This window comes from Peromyscus maniculatus, chromosome 10 (genome assembly GCF_049852395.1).
Source record: "Peromyscus maniculatus bairdii isolate BWxNUB_F1_BW_parent chromosome 10, HU_Pman_BW_mat_3.1, whole genome shotgun sequence".
In the NCBI taxonomy this organism is placed as follows: Eukaryota; Metazoa; Chordata; class Mammalia; order Rodentia; family Cricetidae; genus Peromyscus; species Peromyscus maniculatus.
Genome location: NC_134861.1, coordinates 32,098,033 through 32,116,149, shown reverse-complemented (window position 1 = coordinate 32,116,149; position 18,117 = coordinate 32,098,033). Strand labels below are relative to the sequence as shown.

Below are 18,117 nucleotides of genomic sequence, written 5' to 3'. Positions count from 1 at the left end.
TTGTAAACCCAAACACATGACTGCCTCGTCACTGCCTGTAAGTACAGCCCTCTAGGTCTTAAAGGCGTATGTCTCCAATGCTGGCTGTATCCCTGAACACACAGAGATCTATGGGATTAAAGGTGTGCGCCACCACCGCCATGCTCTTTCTATGGCTCTAATAGCTCTGACCCCCGGGCAACTTTATTTATTAACATACAATTAAAAATCACATTTCAGTACAAATAGAATACCACCATATTTGTAGGCTTTTGCCTTGAATCACTAGGCCTTAGCTTTTCTAACGTACTGGGTTGGAGTTTTCAACCTCGGCTGAAGAACCATTATTTACAATCACCTGGATAGCACTCTAACTGGGCATGGGAGGCAATATTTTCAGCCTTGGGTCAGCTACACTATGCCAGACCCACCCAATCCCACCCATACCACTCCAATCCACACCAACCAAGAGGAAATCCGAGTGGGGTCCAGGCTTGTTTTAGATAGTTCATGAAGATGCTGATGCCTGGGAGTTGCTGGAGAGGTTGCCCTGTGCTCTCTGTGTATCTCCGGGCCTCTGACAGCGGGTTTAAATCTCGCTCCTCCCTACTGTCAGTTGGCCTTTCTCGGAGAAAGGCCATTTCAGTCCATGGATAATTTTCTCTGTTAGACCACCATCCGCCTTCTGAGGATTTGCAGCACCAGCACTTTAGAATAGCAAAAGGATCAGCTGAACAGCAAGACCCTCTGAAGGGGAGTAGCAGACAATAGCTTCCTCAGAGTTCCTGGGTGACTTCTCATGGGACCAGAGTCTGACCTCTGTAGTTGTTGGTTTTTCTCTTACTTGTTTTGCTCTTTTGGGGGGCCTGCCACCCAGCTCTCAAATAAATCACACATGGAGGCTCATTCTTAATTGTAAATGCCCAGCCTTAGCTTGGCTTGTTTCTTGCCAGCTTTTCTTAACAAATTGTTTCATCTACCTTTTGCCTCTGGCCTTTTACCTTTCTGTTACTTCTATAAATCTTTCACTGTTACTCTATGGCTGGCTGGGTGGCTGGGTGGCTGGCCCCTGGGTTCCTCCTCTCCTTGTTCTCTTGCTCTTTCTTCTTTCTTCTTCTGTTTATTCTCTCTGCCTGCCAGCCCCACCTATCCTTCTCCTGCCTTGCTATTGGCCATTCATCTCTTTATTAGACCATCAGGTGTTTTAGACAGGCAAAGTAACACAGCTTCACAGAGTTAAACAAATACAGCATAAAAGAATGCAACACATCTTTACATCATTAAACAAATGTTCCACAGCATAAACAAATGTAATACATCTTAAAATAATATTCTACAACAGACCTCCATGCTGCAGGCCTCAGGAATATCATAAGAACTCAGCTGGTTATGGCAAAGTCACTACCTGGAGGAATCAGGGAATTCCTCCAGAGGAAGCCAAATCCCAAGGAGTTTTTGGTGTTACTTGGCTTGTTATATATCAGCTGTATTCTGTTATGAAAATCATGTGTTCCTTCATAGTTTCCCCAATTGATTTTTCCCTAAGAAGGGCTAACAATGTGGACTGATCACTCTCTAGACATACACATTCCAGGCATTTGGAGAACAGTCTCAGGAAAGGCTTTCTCTGGAATCAGATTTCTCCCCTAGCCACTTTCAAGGACTAAAGGAGACATCACCCAGGTGGTCACCCAATTTCCGAGGATTAACAGTGATAACAACCCACAGGCGAGTCTCCTGACTTAAGGTAAATTCCACAAGGGGACACCGCCTAGGTCAGGTAGACATTAAGTAATAGCTTTACACAATTTAGCTCAGACCCCTCCTTTCTTACAGCCTTACTAACTTTATAGACCTCTAACTACTTACCTAACCACTTCTAGGAATATTTAGATAAACTTCTGTGCTAACAGCTATGCTCAGCCAGAACTCCCAGTTCAAGCCTCCCTGTAATTATCATTATTGATAGCATCCGGCCAGGTCCATCACCGGATGGAGGAAAGTACCTTATCAGAGATACCTCTGTACTCTCTAAGAACAGACTTAAGCATCCAGGCTACCTGTTTGAGAAGGCCTGGCGGATGTGCCAATTAAGCCTTACTTCCTCTTTTCCCAAACCTTACCACCAGTTCCAGATCTCCCTTTAACTATCACCAGAGGCATCTAGCTGTACACAGGTTGCCTAGCGACTGAGCACACTTTCCCCCACCCTGCAGAAAAATGGCAGATAGCTTGGACAGTCAGGAGCTACAGGAAAAAAGAAGACAGTTTTATTTCTCCCATTGACCTAGCAACTTATAGATTCTTAACACTTTCTACCAACCACGTTTAAGATTATAGTTGAGTAGCCGGGCGGTGGTGGCGCACGCCTTTAATCCCAGCACTCGGGAGGCAGAGGCAGGTGGATCTTTGTGAGTTCAAGGCCAGCCTGGGCTACCAAGTGAGTTCCAGGAAAGGCGCAAAGCTACACAGAGAAACCCTGTCTCGAAAAACCAAAAAAAAAAAAAAAAAAAGATTATAGTTGAGCACATAAGAACCCTCTTCTTAGATATTACCTGAATTTAGCCTTTAGTTAATTCATTTCCCCATTGGTCACTTCCCTTTGGGGTTGCAAGTGATAATTAACGGTTATTGCCTCCCTGTGTGATTCTTATCACCCCTCCATTTGACCCTGGAAGCCTGGTTTTGCACTGCTAAGGGAATACTGCTTGTAAGTGTATATATACCAGGACTCCCAGGGCACGAGAGGACAGAGAAGAGAGAAGAGAATGGAAGAACTAGATGGGTAAGAACTTGAGAGGAACGAACTGAGATGGGGAAGAACTAGATTGAAGGGCTAGAAGAGAGGACAAGAGGAACGAGATGGAAGATGAGGAAGAACAAGATGAGGTAGAACGAGAAGAGGAGAGAGGAGACAGGAGAGGAGATGATATGGGAAGGAACAAGATGGATGAGAACCTAGAAGGGGCAGAACTAGATGAAGGAATTAAGATAGAACCTAGAAGGGACAGTGGATATATATAGAGAAATCAGGCAAGAAAGGAGCTAGACATGAGAACAGAACTGAAGCTGTGTATAAAGGATGTTATGCCAGAGGAATTAAAACAAGTGGACTATAGAGCTCGGTGTGCTGAGATTCTGTTTCCTGAAAACAGTCCTCGCCGTCAGTAGTTCTCTCTCCTGAGCCCCTGGGATGTGTAATATTAAGGCTGGTTCCTCTAATATTATACAAGACCTCCACACAGAAAATTGTTCTAGATTGAGACATGATCTTTAAAAAAAGACCCCCACAATGCACAAAGACCTGCTGGTTAGAATAATAACATACGTTGATCAATTAATTCCTCAGATGTTAGGCTCTAACTAGGTCCAGCATTGGTATTGAAATCACACAGTGCTGTGAATGGGAGTGCAGATGTCACCTTCACTTAGAGCAGTGAAAACTGAGGGTTTGGAAGGATAAATAGTTCGTGCTGTCCCTAGGAGGGCTGGAGTGTAAATCCATACATGCAGCTAACTAGTGAACATAAGCGTTGCCCTTTAACAGTGAGGCCTGTGTTGAGGCTGGCAGGCCAGCTCTCCTCAAGCCAGCCTGGCAACTGTGACAGAAAGCACTGGGAGGACGTTGTTCCCTGTCTTCTAAAGGAATAGGAAACCAGGGCAAAGGTTTTAAGAATTTGGTTTCTGCCTTAGGTTTCAGGTTTGAATGGGTAGTTTGCTCTCTACTGCCATCTGCTGTCCACATGTACCAAGGTCAGGCTCTACCTTAAATAATGCTAAGTCAGATGGGATACTAGGAGAACAGATTGGTGATTTAGGATTTCTAGAAACCTGGCTGCAATCCAGATCTGTGGTCTTCAAAGGTGCACGAGATACTTCATTTATCTGTTTTCTGATCCCTTCCCTCCCCCCACTCCCACACCTCCCTCTCTCCCTCCCTCTCTCCCTCCCTCTCTCCTGCCTTCCTTCCTTTGACACAAAGCTATTTGTTAGTGAGGTAAGTCTCTTTGCCTGACATTTGGCATTTTATCCAGTACCTTTCTCAGCCTAGTGCATGAAATCCAATATAGACACCTTACCACGCTGTCAAAAACACCCATCGCTTGCGTCTTAAAGAAGAAGAGCATTTCTGTGGCTTTCAATAATGAAAGCAATCCTTCCTGCTTTTCATTCCCTACCAGCGGGTTTTTAACCTTTAACCTTTAACCTAAACAGTAGCTTATTTCTTGACTCCCAAAGCAGAAGATAAAGAAGCAGACAGCTTAATTACTTATGGACGCAATGGCTGCCTTGGCCAGCCAGTGAGGACTGTGATTACAGTCCTTTTCTCTGTACTTGTGTCAGGGAAGTGAAAATCAAAGCCTGGACAGACAGGAGAATGAAGTCCTGCAGCCTTCTCAGGATGTCACTCTGCAGGGCCTCTCTGAAGGGCCTGAGGGAGACTGCAAGGCTCTTTGCAGAGGGGCAATTATGAAGCAAGCGGGTGTGACTCAGTCTTGAATCCAGCTCTCCCACTGATGTGTCCTTGGGAAGTAATTTCTATTTAAAATGGTTATCTCAGAAAAAGAAAGCTACCTGGTGTCATTAAGGGCCCTTGGAGTAGGCTGCTCTGACAGGACGAAAGATAACCTATCTGTCTGAAGAACAGACAGAGACCCTGAGGTGGCCTCTGAGAGGAAACGCTCACAGCTCACAGGCTTGTTACAAGTGACCGACGACGTGTACTGCCCCTTTTCTCTCTTGCCCCCCTCTGTCTCTCCTCTTCCCCCTCCTGTTTTCTATTTCCTCCCCACTTTTCCCACCAAGTCCACTGCCTTGTCAGTTCAGCCTCTTGCTCTTGCTAAGTGTTGAGTTTCCCTGCTAAACTGGTTAGTTCACTGGAAGCTTTTATTTTTTTATTCCAAGGGGCTCTATAAAAACCCAGATTGTGAGATACAGACTGGAAAGCAGGTAGGAGCCTCTGCTTCCTGTGTCTTAATTTACATTCTGAATTCCTTTCCCAGCCAGACCCCTGGAGCAGGCCCTCCTAGGAATTCCCTGGATGCAATCTGGAAGTACTGTGTGCGGTGTAACTTGGCAGAGCTGGAAAATTCATCTTGGTTTCTGAGTATGTTTGTTTGTATGTGTGTGTATGTGTGTGTGTGTGTGTGTGTGTGTGTGTGTGTGTTCATGTGTGTACATGTGTATGTGTATGACACAGGGCTGGTGTGTGTGTGTGTGTGTGTGTGTTCATGTGTGTACATGTGTATGTGTATGATGCTGGGCTGGTGTGTGTGTGTGTGTGTTCATGTGTGTACATATGTATGTGTATGATGCTGGGCTGGTGTGTGTGTGTGTGTGTTCATGTGTGTACATGTGTATGTGTATGATGCTGGGCTGGTGTGTGTGTGTGTGTGTGTTCATGTGTGTACATGTGTATGTGTATGATGCCGGGCTGGTGTGTGTGTGTGTGTGTGTGTGTGTGTGTGTGTGTGTGTGTGTGTTATTTATTAAGCAGCACTGTTTACCATGCAAGAAAAGCCACGAGGCACAACAAAACCCACTATAAGAGTTTATGAAGGGAAGGGAACAGAAGGGGTGTGCATAGGCCGATGGAATGCCTGTGCAGGAAGAAAGATAAGGAAGATAAGTGGGGCCCCCCACATGCGCATAAGTGTAGCTATACCACACGTGCATAGATTATGTGATCACAGCGCAGGGATTATTTAGGGTAAGGCCCTGGGATGACTAAGCATCTTGCCAGCACAGGTGGTCATGTAGCTGGGGGAGTGGCTAGGAATTCTAACACTTAGTACTTTTCTGAACTCCTTCACTCCCCCCGCAAAAGGTTACAGAGGTGGAGGAAGAACACGTTTGCACACTGTACCAGATAAAATGCCAAATGTCAGGCAAAGAGACTTATCTCACTAACAAATAGCTTTGTGTCAAAGGAAGGAAGGCAGGAGAGAGGGAGGGAGAGAGGGAGGTGGGGGGGGGGTGGGGGGGGTGGGGGGGGGAGGGAAGGGATCAGAAAACAGATAAATGAAGTATCTCGTGCACCTTTGAAGACCACAGATCTGGATTGCAGCCAAGGTTTCTAGAAATCCTAAATCACCAATCTGTTCCCTTAGTATCCCATCTGACTTAGCATTACTTAAGGTTTTTAAAAACAGATTTAAAAAAAATCATTGACCAAGAGTTTATTTTATTCTCTACAAAAATGTAACTGACATAGTATTCATGGTGTTCAAAAAAATCCCTTTAACTTTTTATTTATCAATCAAATCACCAGATTGCTAAGGATCGTAAGCGTAGACATGGGTGAGAGTGAAGGGTGAGCGCTGCTGAGCGCTGCTGGAGGAAGGGGCATCACTGAGGAGCTGGGTGAGCACTGCTGGAGGAAGGGGCATCACTGAGGAGCTGGGTGAGCGCTGCTGGAGGAAGGGGCATCACTGAGGAGCTGGGTGAGCGCTGCTGGAGGAAGGGGCATCACTGAGGAGCTGGTTTAGGACACTTAGGGAAGCGCAGAGCTCCAGTGCACCTCTCCTCACATCCCACCCATCAGCATCCCACCCACAGCAACAGGCATGTTTGCTTGAGTCCATGGTTCACGTGAGCGATCTCTCTTGGTGATGTGTAGTCCATGGGTTTTGACAAATGCATACTAATATATACAAAACAATTTAATGATCCTTGTCTTAAAATTTCCATTTCATAATAGTGTTAGTAGAATTTAGTGACAAATTTTTGTGAAACTTTTGATGTAATTATTTATTAGGACTTTCAGCATATTAAGATTATATTTTTGGTCAATATATATTTTTTAAATATGAAAACTTAATTGTTTTACATTTTCCTTTTACTTTCAAAGGGGTTCAAATTTGGATGATAAATTACAAGGTCTTCATAATTATAGTCTATACCTCTGATCCCCAGAGAGTAAAATATTGGCCCGGGGATCTGACTAATCCAGAATAAAGTGGGAGTGACTGTGGCATCTGCAGCTTCTGGATCTCTGCACACCAGACAGCAAGGCAGCTCAGGCTCCAGAGCCTCTCACAGCCCTGACTCAGGAGAGTTAGGAAAATGGAATTGCTGTGTGTTTCTAACTCTGCTGCGAGACAAATCCCTGCACAAGTCAATAGATAACAAACTCAATAAGGACTTGAGTGGGCCAAAGAAGGTAGAGGTCATGGAGGTTTCATAAAGTCTGGTTTCTCTGCGATTTAAAATGTAGTACTTAAGTATGTCTTCTGTAAAAGCACATGGGTCTCCTGATTCAGGCAGAGTGATCACACTCTATAGCAAGCAAGGTCACAGCGTGCGAGGGCAACGGATGCTCCACCTTCGGGACTTAAACATGGATGCCGTCAGAAGCTAGCTTGGTGGAATTCTCACTTCCAGTGTTGGTTTTATGTCTTTTCTTCTGCCAGGCCTCTCTATCCGGAGTGTGTGCTGGAAAGCAGACCGCCTTCTAGCTGGAACCCAGGACAGTGAGATATTTGAAGTGATCGTTCGAGAGCGGGATAAACCAGTGCTCATCCTTCAGGGCCACTGCGAGGGCGAGCTCTGGGCTCTGGCCTTGCACCCCAAGAAGCCTCTGGCCGTGACAGGCAGTGACGACCGCTCTGTCAGGTGAGGCTCCAGAGCCACCATACCCTTATGGACTTCCTTGGGATAACAGATTTCTTTTGCCCAAATATGTTTGTTATCTAAGGCTAAACCACAATGTAGAAACACGATTTCTGAATGGAAGTGAGGCTGTTTAGCTCGCTGCATTTGGCTTCTTAGCATGTTGTCGTTGGTTTTTTTTTTTTTTTTTTTTTTTTTTGGCTCCATCTTAAATCCTGAAAATCTTTTTAGAAGTGAAAATGTGTGACTACCACTTAGGCTGTCTTCCAGTTGTGTTTCCAGTTCAAGAGAAGAGCTAAACACACTTCTCTTTGTTGAGACAAGATTTCCCATTCATGTGCTTGCCCCTCTGCAGAGGGATTGCTCAGCAGTTTTAGGATTTAATTAGAGGCCCTCATTCCTCATAAGACCTTCAGCTCTGATTTTAAGGTTATCTTCAGGACATGAGCAACTTATTATTATTGTTGTTGTTGTGAATTCTGAAATGGAAATTTAAATACTGTCATCAAATAAGAGAGAATGATGATTTCTGAGACAGTGTTTAACTTTGTCAGTGCTTGCATGGTTCTTTGTTGTTGTTTTTTTTTTTCAAGACAGGGTTTCTCTGTATAGTCCTAGCTGTTCTGGAACTTTCTGTGTAGCCCAGGCTGGCCTCCATCTCAGCGATCCGGCTGCCTCTGCCTCCCCAGTGCTGGATTAAAGGCATGTACCACCACACCCGGCTTCATTTGTTCTTTAAGAGCACAAAATTGGATACAATGATCAAAATGAGCACGCGTCCAGCATTCTGACAACTGTTAAACTCATTCAGAGTGGCGTGTGTTTGAAAAGCTTAAAGTGCTCAGCAGCAGAAAGGCTATGGGGAGTTAAGAGTGATCAACTAATCTATCGATTTATTATTGCTTCTGCGCTTTAGAAGCTAAAATAGAACCTTGTAAACTATACTAAAGGTCACTTCTTTTTTCCACTTACTGTATGGATTTATATAGCTCTCAAAGCATAATCTGCTCAATTTTGTTTTCTAGTTTCTACCAAATGTGTAAACCTCATTAATTTCAGACTTTGTAGAAGCAGTTATAGTGTCTTCCTAGGCAACATAAATATTTATTTTGCCATATGCGCCTCTTGACTTTGTTTTTTCTTTACTCTACTCAGAGCAGTCAAAGCAGCCAAAACAGTGACCAAAAGTTAACCAAATGCCTGTGACCCCAAAAGTTAACCAAATGCCTATGACCCCAAAAGTTAACTAAATGCCTGTGACCCCAAAAGTTAATCAAATACCATGACCCCAAAAGCTAACCAAATGCTGTGACCTGGTTCTTATCCATCGAAGGAAAGAGCTCACGAAAATCCTTGACTTTTATATTTTTAGAGTTGAGTCTCACAGCTGTAAACATGGCTGGGTAGCTCTGGCTGGCAGAACCTGTTGTATTCCCTGCTCAACCATTGGCTAGACATGTGAGTGTATTTTTGCAGAACTTTAAAGTAAGAAGGGTAGAAGCTGTGCTTTCTTGAGATCTGCTTAGCAGCCTTAGGGGTGGCACAACTGACCAAGGAGGGGTGGTGTCCTCATTCTGCTAAAGTAAAACTCACATTGCTTAAGAATAGCACAAGGCTGAAGACGAGGGTCATAAGGAATCGATGGCGTATTGAGAGGCTACCTAAGGACCAGCCAGGTGTTCACTGTGCAGCTGCTCACCCCTCCCAATGGCCGGGTGCGCTTAAGGAAACTGCTTTGTGGGACTTGCGTTTGTTTCAGAGCTGAAAGTTCTTGGTCCTTCTCAAAGACATGTATTGCATGTGAAGAGAAGACCATCTTAAGAAAGCCTTCGCAGAGTCAGCCTGATAACTCAGCAGATTGAAGACATCTGCTGCCTAGTCCTTGGACCTCACATGGTAGAAGGAGAGAACCAACTCCCACACATGTACTCAATCATGCATCATCATCGTCATCATCAGGAAATTCCTTATGGAGATCAAATGCCACCAATTCAACACATAAAGTCTTATTGCATGTTATAAATATTTTCTCTGGGTTCACTCAGTTTGGGGTACCTGGATTAAGTGCTCTGGAACTAGAAACCCTATAGTTAGTTTTGCCAAAAGCTCTGTGAGCTGTGCTTGCCTCCTGGTCCCTATTTCTCGACCAGAAGCTGTGCTTTTTGCCTACTGGCACCATGAAACATGGCCCTACCAGTAGTGGGCCAACAGCAAAGACCTGCTGATTGATAACCATGAATAAATTCTAGAGCTGACCTACAGAAGGGACGTCATTCATTCGTTATCTCTGATGCCCACATACACACCCCCAGGGAAGCCAGCAAATGTGATGTGTGTTTCCATATACATATGCTTAAGTACCAACTACTTGAAAAGTGCTCACGAATGTTTGTTGTGAAACCAACAATAACAGCATGCCCTGGCTAATTGTATTGTCAACTTGACATAAGCTAGAGTCATCTGGAAAAGAAAGGAACCTCAACTGAGAAAATGCCTCCATAAGATCCAGCTGTAAGGCATTTTCTTAGTTATTGATTGATGGGCAGGGGTCCAGCCTACGGTAGGTGATACTATTCCTGACTAGTGGTCCTGACTTCTACAAGAAAGCAGGCTAAGCAAAGCCATAGAAGCAAGCTAGTAAAGAATCTTTCCATGGCCTTTGCATCAGCTCCTGCCTCCAGGACCTTGCCCTGTTTGAGTTCCTGCTCTGACTTCTGATGAACCTGACTTTACTGATGAACAGTGTTGTGGAAGTGTAAGACAAATAAACCCTTTCCTCCCCAAGTTTGTTTGGTCATGGTGTTTCATCACAGCAATAGTAACACTAAGACACAGTGCTAGCAATTCCTACCCTTGGAGCATGGTTAACTGTAGATGTAACCAACCGTCTTATTAAATAAGAAACGCAGAACCAATGCAAAGAAGAAAGCCAAGAGGACAGAGCTAAGAGCTAAAACCTTACCCTTCCTCCTGTGGTGGTCCTACCTCTCCGAAAGAGAGCTACTTCCTGTGTTAAAGTCTTTATAAAGATTTTCGGTTCTGCCTTCTCATTGGTTGTAAACCCAACCACATGACCGCCTGGTCACTGCCTGTCTGTACAGACCTCCAGGTCTTCTATGGTTGGTATTGAGATTAAAGGCGTGTGTCTCCAATGCTGGCTGTATCCCTGAACACACAGAGATCTACCTAGCTTGCCTACTAAGTGCTGGGATTAAAGGCGTGCACCACCACCACCACCACCACCACCACCACCACCACCACCACCACCCAGCTTTCCTATGGCTTGCTAATAGCTCTGACCCCTGGGCAACTTTATTTATTAGCATACAAATAACATTTTAGTACAAAATAAAATTTCACCATACTTAACAGCCGTTAGCATAAATAAAGGATTTCTAATTTCCAAAGACACTTTGCAAAGTGGTGTTTATATTTTCTAGTCTGTGGATCTCAAAATCTTTGCAAATGTAATTTCACCTTATATTTCTTGCCGGGTTTTTTGAATGGTGAAAGTGGCCCAAAGGTAGATAAAACACTTTCACAGATTTTTCTGACAAGCCGTGGTGAAGGATGTGGGTATGAAGTTACTATGCACTTTATTGTTTTTAGTATGAAGAGCAGGTTGTCTACCCTGGGTTAGCAGATGGCTGAGAGGTTGGATTGGTCTTTATTCTACTCTGTTCTTGGTCCTTAGGCTGTGGAGTCTAGCCGACCATGCCTTGATTGCCCGCTGCAACATGGAGGAAGCGGTCCGTAGTGTCTCCTTCAGCCCTGATGGATCTCAGTTAGCCCTGGGCATGAAGGATGGCTCTTTCATTGTTCTCCGAGTCAGGTACATTCAGTACTGAAAATGGTACTCTGAGATGTTCCTTTGTTAAAAATTAAGTAGTATCTTGCTCATAAAATATGTCATACTGTTAGGAAATCCCTTACCTGTGATTCTGAAATCCAGAACACTGAAAACCCAGATGTCTTTGGTAAACTGTTTGGACATAGAACCTAACCCAGTGACCTGATGTGAGTTTGTTTATGGTCTTCAGTCTCTTCATAGAAATAATATGTTGTATGATTTGCTGCAAATAAATACCGTATTTCATAGAGGAAGCTATCCCAGCCAGTACATTTAGAAGTTCCTTAGCATATTCCATATGGACCTTTGTAAGATCCAAGTGAGATCCTGAGGACATCTGATCCCAGGGGCTTGAGACTGAAGTTGTGAGCTCTGTAGTTAAGCCAGGAAAAGAAGAAATAATAAAGCAGCACCCAACAACACTACGTTCTTATAAATAAATTTTAATCAAAGATTTCATGCATATAATTGGTACAAATGGAGTACTCCCTGCTTGCTGACATCCTGAACTGTTTATACTGGACAAAAACTGCCTGTCAGTTATAGAATCCCTCTGAATGCATTAGTTGTTCTCTTGGCTCACCTGTTTTGTAAGTATAGCAAAAAATACAGCTGTAAATGAATGCTGGATGATTTATGTGGAGAAAATTCTGAACAGTGTTGAGTACTCTTAGCACAATTTATTACTCTGAATTCTCGTTACCACTCACACATAACTTATTACCAAATTAGTGGGCAATGTCCCCATTCACTGCTGATTGATTGACAATAAGGTCATTAATTACCAAATTTCCTATTGGATAGAGTTCTCAAGTGCAAACAAAAGAGAACCACGGTTATTTTATGTTGTTACAGTACAGTGTGGGCTGTGGTAATGATAGCAGGTGTGGGGTGCTTATGTGGAAGCAAATCCCTGCTGCTGTTGTGTGCATTTAGTTTGTTTTAGAGTCGATGAAGCCATCTTCACTGGCTCAGGGGTCCTGAGTCATAATCCTGTCTCCTAGTTAGAGGGGAAAAGCAACCCCAATGAGCTTTCAGACACAAGCAGAAATTAATCTTAGCAGAATTTGGCTAATTCCATGCTCTAGTGGATGATCACACATCCAAGAATATATGGCAGCACAAGTTCACTTGGTGGGTTTTGAAAAAAGATGAGACAAAGTCAGGAGGTGGGTCTGTATTTGGGAGGAGTTGGGAGAAGAGGGTGAATATGTTCAAAGTACGTTGTACAAAATTCTCAAAGAATTCAATTTAAAAAAGAATTTGACCAAAAAAGATACAAAATCAGCATATTCATTATGACCTTTCATGGTGAGAATGAAGTGATTTATAACATTTTGACATTAAGAGGTAGTGATTTTCTTCTTTTAGACTCATTCCTTTTAAATAATAATAAACATAGTTGTTGGTTTATCTTTTTCTTTCTTCTTTTGAGACAGGATCTCACTCTCTAGCCCTGTCTGGCCTGAAACGTGGTATGTAGATGAACTGGCCTCCAACTCTCAGAGATCCGCCTTCCTTTGCTTCCAAGGCTGGGGTTAAAGGCGTGCGCCACCATACCTGCTCTCGTTCATGGTTAAGACATGAGCAGATGGCTCATTTTTACACTAATTTTTTATGTTTTGCCTTTCTCCATTGCATATTTTAAAGTGACTCTTAACTCTAACTTTTAGATAAAATTTTCAATAATATATAGTCGAACATGAAAGCAAATATTCTTCATGTTGAAGGTTTTTGTTTTGCCCTGAGGGTACAAAATATTATTTTTAAATGTTTGTCTTAATTATATAAGTAGAATATAAATTATAAATCCGTCATATCTTTTTATGAAAATAAACCTTTTAGTCCCTACAGGATTTTTCTCTTTTGTGACACACACCTTTCAAAACAAGACTTGGGTTTTCTATTTCTCAATTTTCTGATTATCACTTTGTATTTTATTCCTACAGAGATATGACAGAAGTGGTCCATATCAAAGATAGGAAAGAAGTCATTCATGAGATGAAATTCTCCCCAGATGGCTCTTACCTGGCGGTAGGATCCAATGATGGCCCTGTGGATGTCTATGCCGTTGCCCAGCGGTATAAAAAAATAGGAGAATGCAACAAGTCCCTGAGTTTCATCACACACATCGACTGGTCTCTGGATAGTAAATACTTGCAAACCAATGATGGTGCTGGGGAGAGACTGTTCTACAAAATGCCATGTGAGTCTAGGTAGATGATTATGCTTATATGGTAGATGCTTGTGGAAAGCAAACTTGGAACCTCATGGAGGAATGTTGGAGAATGTCCTGTGACCTCAGGGTAAGGATTGTTTTCTCAGACAAGATCCTCTAAGCCATGGGCCCTCGGGGGAAAAAAGGTTAATGAGTTGGGTCACATTAAAAATTTTAAAACATTAGGAAAACATATGTAAATTTCAAGATGAAGCATGCAGTGGGCATAAACACCTGTATTATTCCAGTGGGTGCAGTATGTCCAGAGCAGCACTGGAGGTCCACTTTAATTAGACTGGCCAAAGCCTGTCAGTGTTAGTGGTGGGAGAGGGAAACAAGCATGCACAGGAGCGTCTGCTGTGCTGGTGATGGTGGGAGACAGAGCGATGTGGGAACTCCTGAGTGGCCATCGGTGGAGCAGAGCTCAAGTGCAGCCACAAGAGGAAATTCTGTGAAGAACTGGCTAGTCCAGCTTGTATCAATATGGATAGATCTCAAAAGTATACTGCTGAGCAAATAAATGCAAAATGGTGTGTACAGTATATGTTTATATAAAAATGTTAAGATATTAAAATAAGTTCATATGTTACAACCACTTACATACATAAAATATGGTCTTTAGATGTACAGGAATGCTTAGCATTCAATTCAGGGTATTGGTTATTTCTAAGGAAAGAAAAAGAAATGATATTGGGGATGAGTACCCAGTGGATTTTAAATTACTATAATAAGTTCTTACAATTCTGTTTTAAAGAAACTGGTGAGGTAACTTAGCAGGTAAAGGCTCTTGCCATGCAAGCCTGGTGACCTGAGTTCAATCCTTGAAATCCACAGAGTGGAGGGAAAGAAGTGACTCCATCAAGTTGTCCTCTGACCTACACACACACACACACACACACACACACATACACACACACACACACACATACTCACACACATACACACACACAAATACTCACACACATACACACACACACACACACACACACCACAATTATAGCAACAAATGATTTTTAATTCTATGAAAAACACCAATAATATTCATTGAAACTCAGTGCTACAAACATTTGCTCCCTATAGTAGTCTGTAATCTTCTATATAATTGAAATATTTCATCACTTTTAGAAACATGACCTGAAATAGTTGTTCCGTGAGCTTCCAAGAATGTGGAGTACACAGATGCTTAGTTTCATGTCCAGGCCTTGTGATTTATGAGCTCCTTTTGCTTCCATCCAGTTCCTGCTTTACCACTTGCATTGTGATTGACACATTTCTCAAAAGGCGAATGACTGAAGAGTCAGTCTGCAAATGGTCACGCTATTTCTTAGTGTATAACACATGCATCTCTGCCGCAAATAGAGATGAGGGGATGTGAGTTGTGTGTGTGCCCTGTGAGTTCCGTCTGCTAGGCAGGAACGGTGAGATGAATACCAAGGGGTGTTCATGGTGAAGATTTTGTATTCACCTTTTGCCAAGGTCCTGCAGTAGCCTGGGTTCATGTCCTGAGATGGGGAAGGGGCATTGGCGGAAGAATTGTCTGACCACCAGATGAATTTCATACAAGTGGTCAGCCCTAAATAGCTCAAGCCATCTTTATTTATACTTCAAAAATCAAGCATGTTTTCCCCACCCTCCAGTATTAACTTCCAGTAAAAACAAATATGTCAAATATGTTTTTTTCCCAACTTTTACATCAAAACAACTTTTAAACCAAAAACAACACTTAGCATTTTGCTAGCTTGGCTAATCCTCGAGCCAGGCATGTCCTGTCCTTACATAGGCATACATTCTCAAGAACAATGTCATTCAAAACTTAACAAAACATGTTTACACAAATAGGGGTGATTTGCCACAAACTGCTTGCATACAATTAGCTTATATTTCTTTAGCTGCCCACCAACTTTTATTTCCTCTGATCCTGTCAGCTGGATCAGAAGAGTTCCCAGGGTCTAGAGTAATAGCTGGTATTCCCAGATAAAACATGAGAAACATCAGTTACCAAAGAATTTTAGGGGAAAGTATTTGAGAAAAAAAAAATGGTATTTCTGGGAACGATCACATTGACCCATGTGTGACTGACAAAGTAAAACCAAAATGACTAAGAGAATCAACAACATTATGAGAGAGAAGAGAGTGTGGATGCTGTGAGGTCATAGTAATATTCTGCACTGTCCCGAAGCCCAGGGGTCCCTTGCTGAGTAAGAGACCACCTCCATGGGTCTTACCTGATGAAGACCCACTGGACAAGTGTTCATGCGGATCCACAACTCGTGTTTATTTTAATGTTTGCAAACTGGCTATAAATCTTAACTTTTCATTCCTAAGGGTTTCTCTCTTCCTGTCACATACTTTGGGTATGTGATCATTAGGCAAACAAATTTCTGCCAAGATCCAAAGGAACAGGATAGTCTGTTGAGCCTTTAGAAAGGACAGCCATAGAGAATTAGAGACTATCTCTTAGGTCACTTTAGAGCCTGCCTTTACACTAGGGCTGAGGCCTCGAAGAATTGCGTGTCCTATGGTCTAGTCATCATAATCATATGATCTGGAGAAATGTAGCTTTTTAAAAGTACATTTTTTAAAATTTATGTCCACCTTGCAGCTTTTATATAAGAGATTCACCCGTCTTATGTAATAGCAATTTAGTGACATTTAGTTTGTAAGACTAAAATGTCGCACACAATGATGTCCAAATTATAATTTTTAATGATTTTTAAAAGAAATGAGTGAAGAAAAACATAACATAAATCTTAACCTCCAACAATTATATATTGCCTTGAAATTTTTATTGAAAACTTACTTACTTGGGAGACTGAGGCAGAAGTCAAGGTGTGGGTGGGGTCTGTTTTGGCGGAGTCTCCTGAGGCTGTCACAAAACAAAGTGTTCAAAGGGATAAAGTGTGGGTTACTGATAGAGCTCTTGCCTAGAATGTGTGAGGGTTATTACTTCATACTTAGGTTTTCCATGTATGGAAACATCTGGAACACATTTGTCATTGGGAATAAAATAACATCCTGCTTAGTTTATCGTTCTATAGCTCACTTTATCATTCTGTTATGAGCACCTGGCTTGTTCAGTGTATTGACTGGCCCAGGTGGTGCAGCTCCAAAGGCTACTGCCACAGTGAGATTGCTTTCTGTTCTGAGTCATTTGGGGGATGTATTCCCTGGAGCAAGCAGATCACAGACAATGCTCCAACTACACCCTCTCTGAGACTATGGTCACTTAAATGCATTCTTTTAGAATAGTTATACAGTTTAGAATTTTGGAGTGCTACTTTGAAAAAGTATCTGCTCCTCAGTTCTTTATTGGAAAATATATGCTTATTTTAATAGGGATATATGCTTAAAAAAAGTGGTATCTGTTGAATATTTCCCACACATTTGCTTTTGTGGCTTGCTGTTTTTTTTGTTTGTTTGTTTGTTTTTTTTTTTTTTTTTGTGTGTGTGTGTGTGTGTGTGTGTGTGTGTGTGTGTGTGTGTGCCATCTGTGGACCTCATTAATCTGCTGGCAGAAATGGGAACTGAATCCTGTGTCTGGGAGCAGACCCACAGCAGCTGTTAGGACCATTTCCCACAACCAATTACACCTAGTTTACCATAGTTCTGTGGATTCAGAGATTAGGACTTGAATAATAAAATCATTTAAAAATTCATAGAGCCTGAATTTTGTTTAAAACAGAAATCACTTGTGGGTGCTGAAGAGGTGGGTCAGTGGTGAAGAGTGCTTACTGAGCTGGTAGAATGCTTGGTTCCCAGCATGGTCAGTCAGGTAGTTGACAGCCTTATCCAGCTCTGCTGGATCTAGTATCTCTGGCTCCTGTGGGCACTTGCATTTATGTGAAAATACCCATTAACAGATATACATTGTGCATATAATTTAAATTTAAAAAATTAAAAATTTCAAACATCATTTGTAGGCTGGCAAGGTGGCACTTGCTGCTGAGAACCCGTGACCTGAATTCTGTCCCTGGACCCCAGGTGGGGGAAAGAGAGAACCAAGTCCTTGCAATGCACTCTGTCCTGAGTGCATTCACATTACACGCATGCCAATAACTAAGAAAATAAATAAATTTAAAAGATTACATGTAATGATGCTTGTACTATAAAAAATAAAGTTCAAGACAAACTTAGTCAAGGTTTTCAAAGCCTAGCAAAATGTTGGTGACTCAGTGTTGACACCTATAACTTAAAAATGTCATACAAATATAAATCCGCTGTCATTAAGATCAAAGAGGTATGAGTAATCTGAGACATTACATTTAGCACAATAGTCATTTCCTATTCTCTTTACTTCCAAACTTTGAGCTGATGTTTTCTTTAAATCCTTCCCTCCCCTACTGAAAAAGTAACTAACAGAGTGAACAGATTATAATTCTTACAATTCCTCTGATTTATATATTTAATGATAGTTTTAGACACTGTAAGAAAAGAAAAATGAATAAAATATGTTAGAATA

General features: G+C 42.2%; 1 protein-coding gene across 4 annotated transcripts in view; it reads left to right on the top strand.

The window, feature by feature from the left end:
* Positions 1 to 18,117, top strand: part of Eml6 (EMAP like 6) — a 294,744-nt gene that overhangs the window by 167,029 nt on the left and 109,598 nt on the right. For all 4 annotated transcript variants that reach the window (XR_013042863.1, XR_013042864.1, XM_076546155.1 and 1 more), the window contains exons 8-10: positions 7,392 to 7,593; positions 11,285 to 11,422; positions 13,390 to 13,646. Coding sequence is in view for 2 of the 4 variants with exons in the window: in XM_076546155.1 (XP_076402270.1) it covers positions 7,392 to 7,593; positions 11,285 to 11,422; positions 13,390 to 13,646 (597 nt within the window). In the remaining 2 variants the exon portion in view is untranslated. The remainder of the gene's footprint in view (positions 1 to 7,391; positions 7,594 to 11,284; positions 11,423 to 13,389; positions 13,647 to 18,117) is intronic.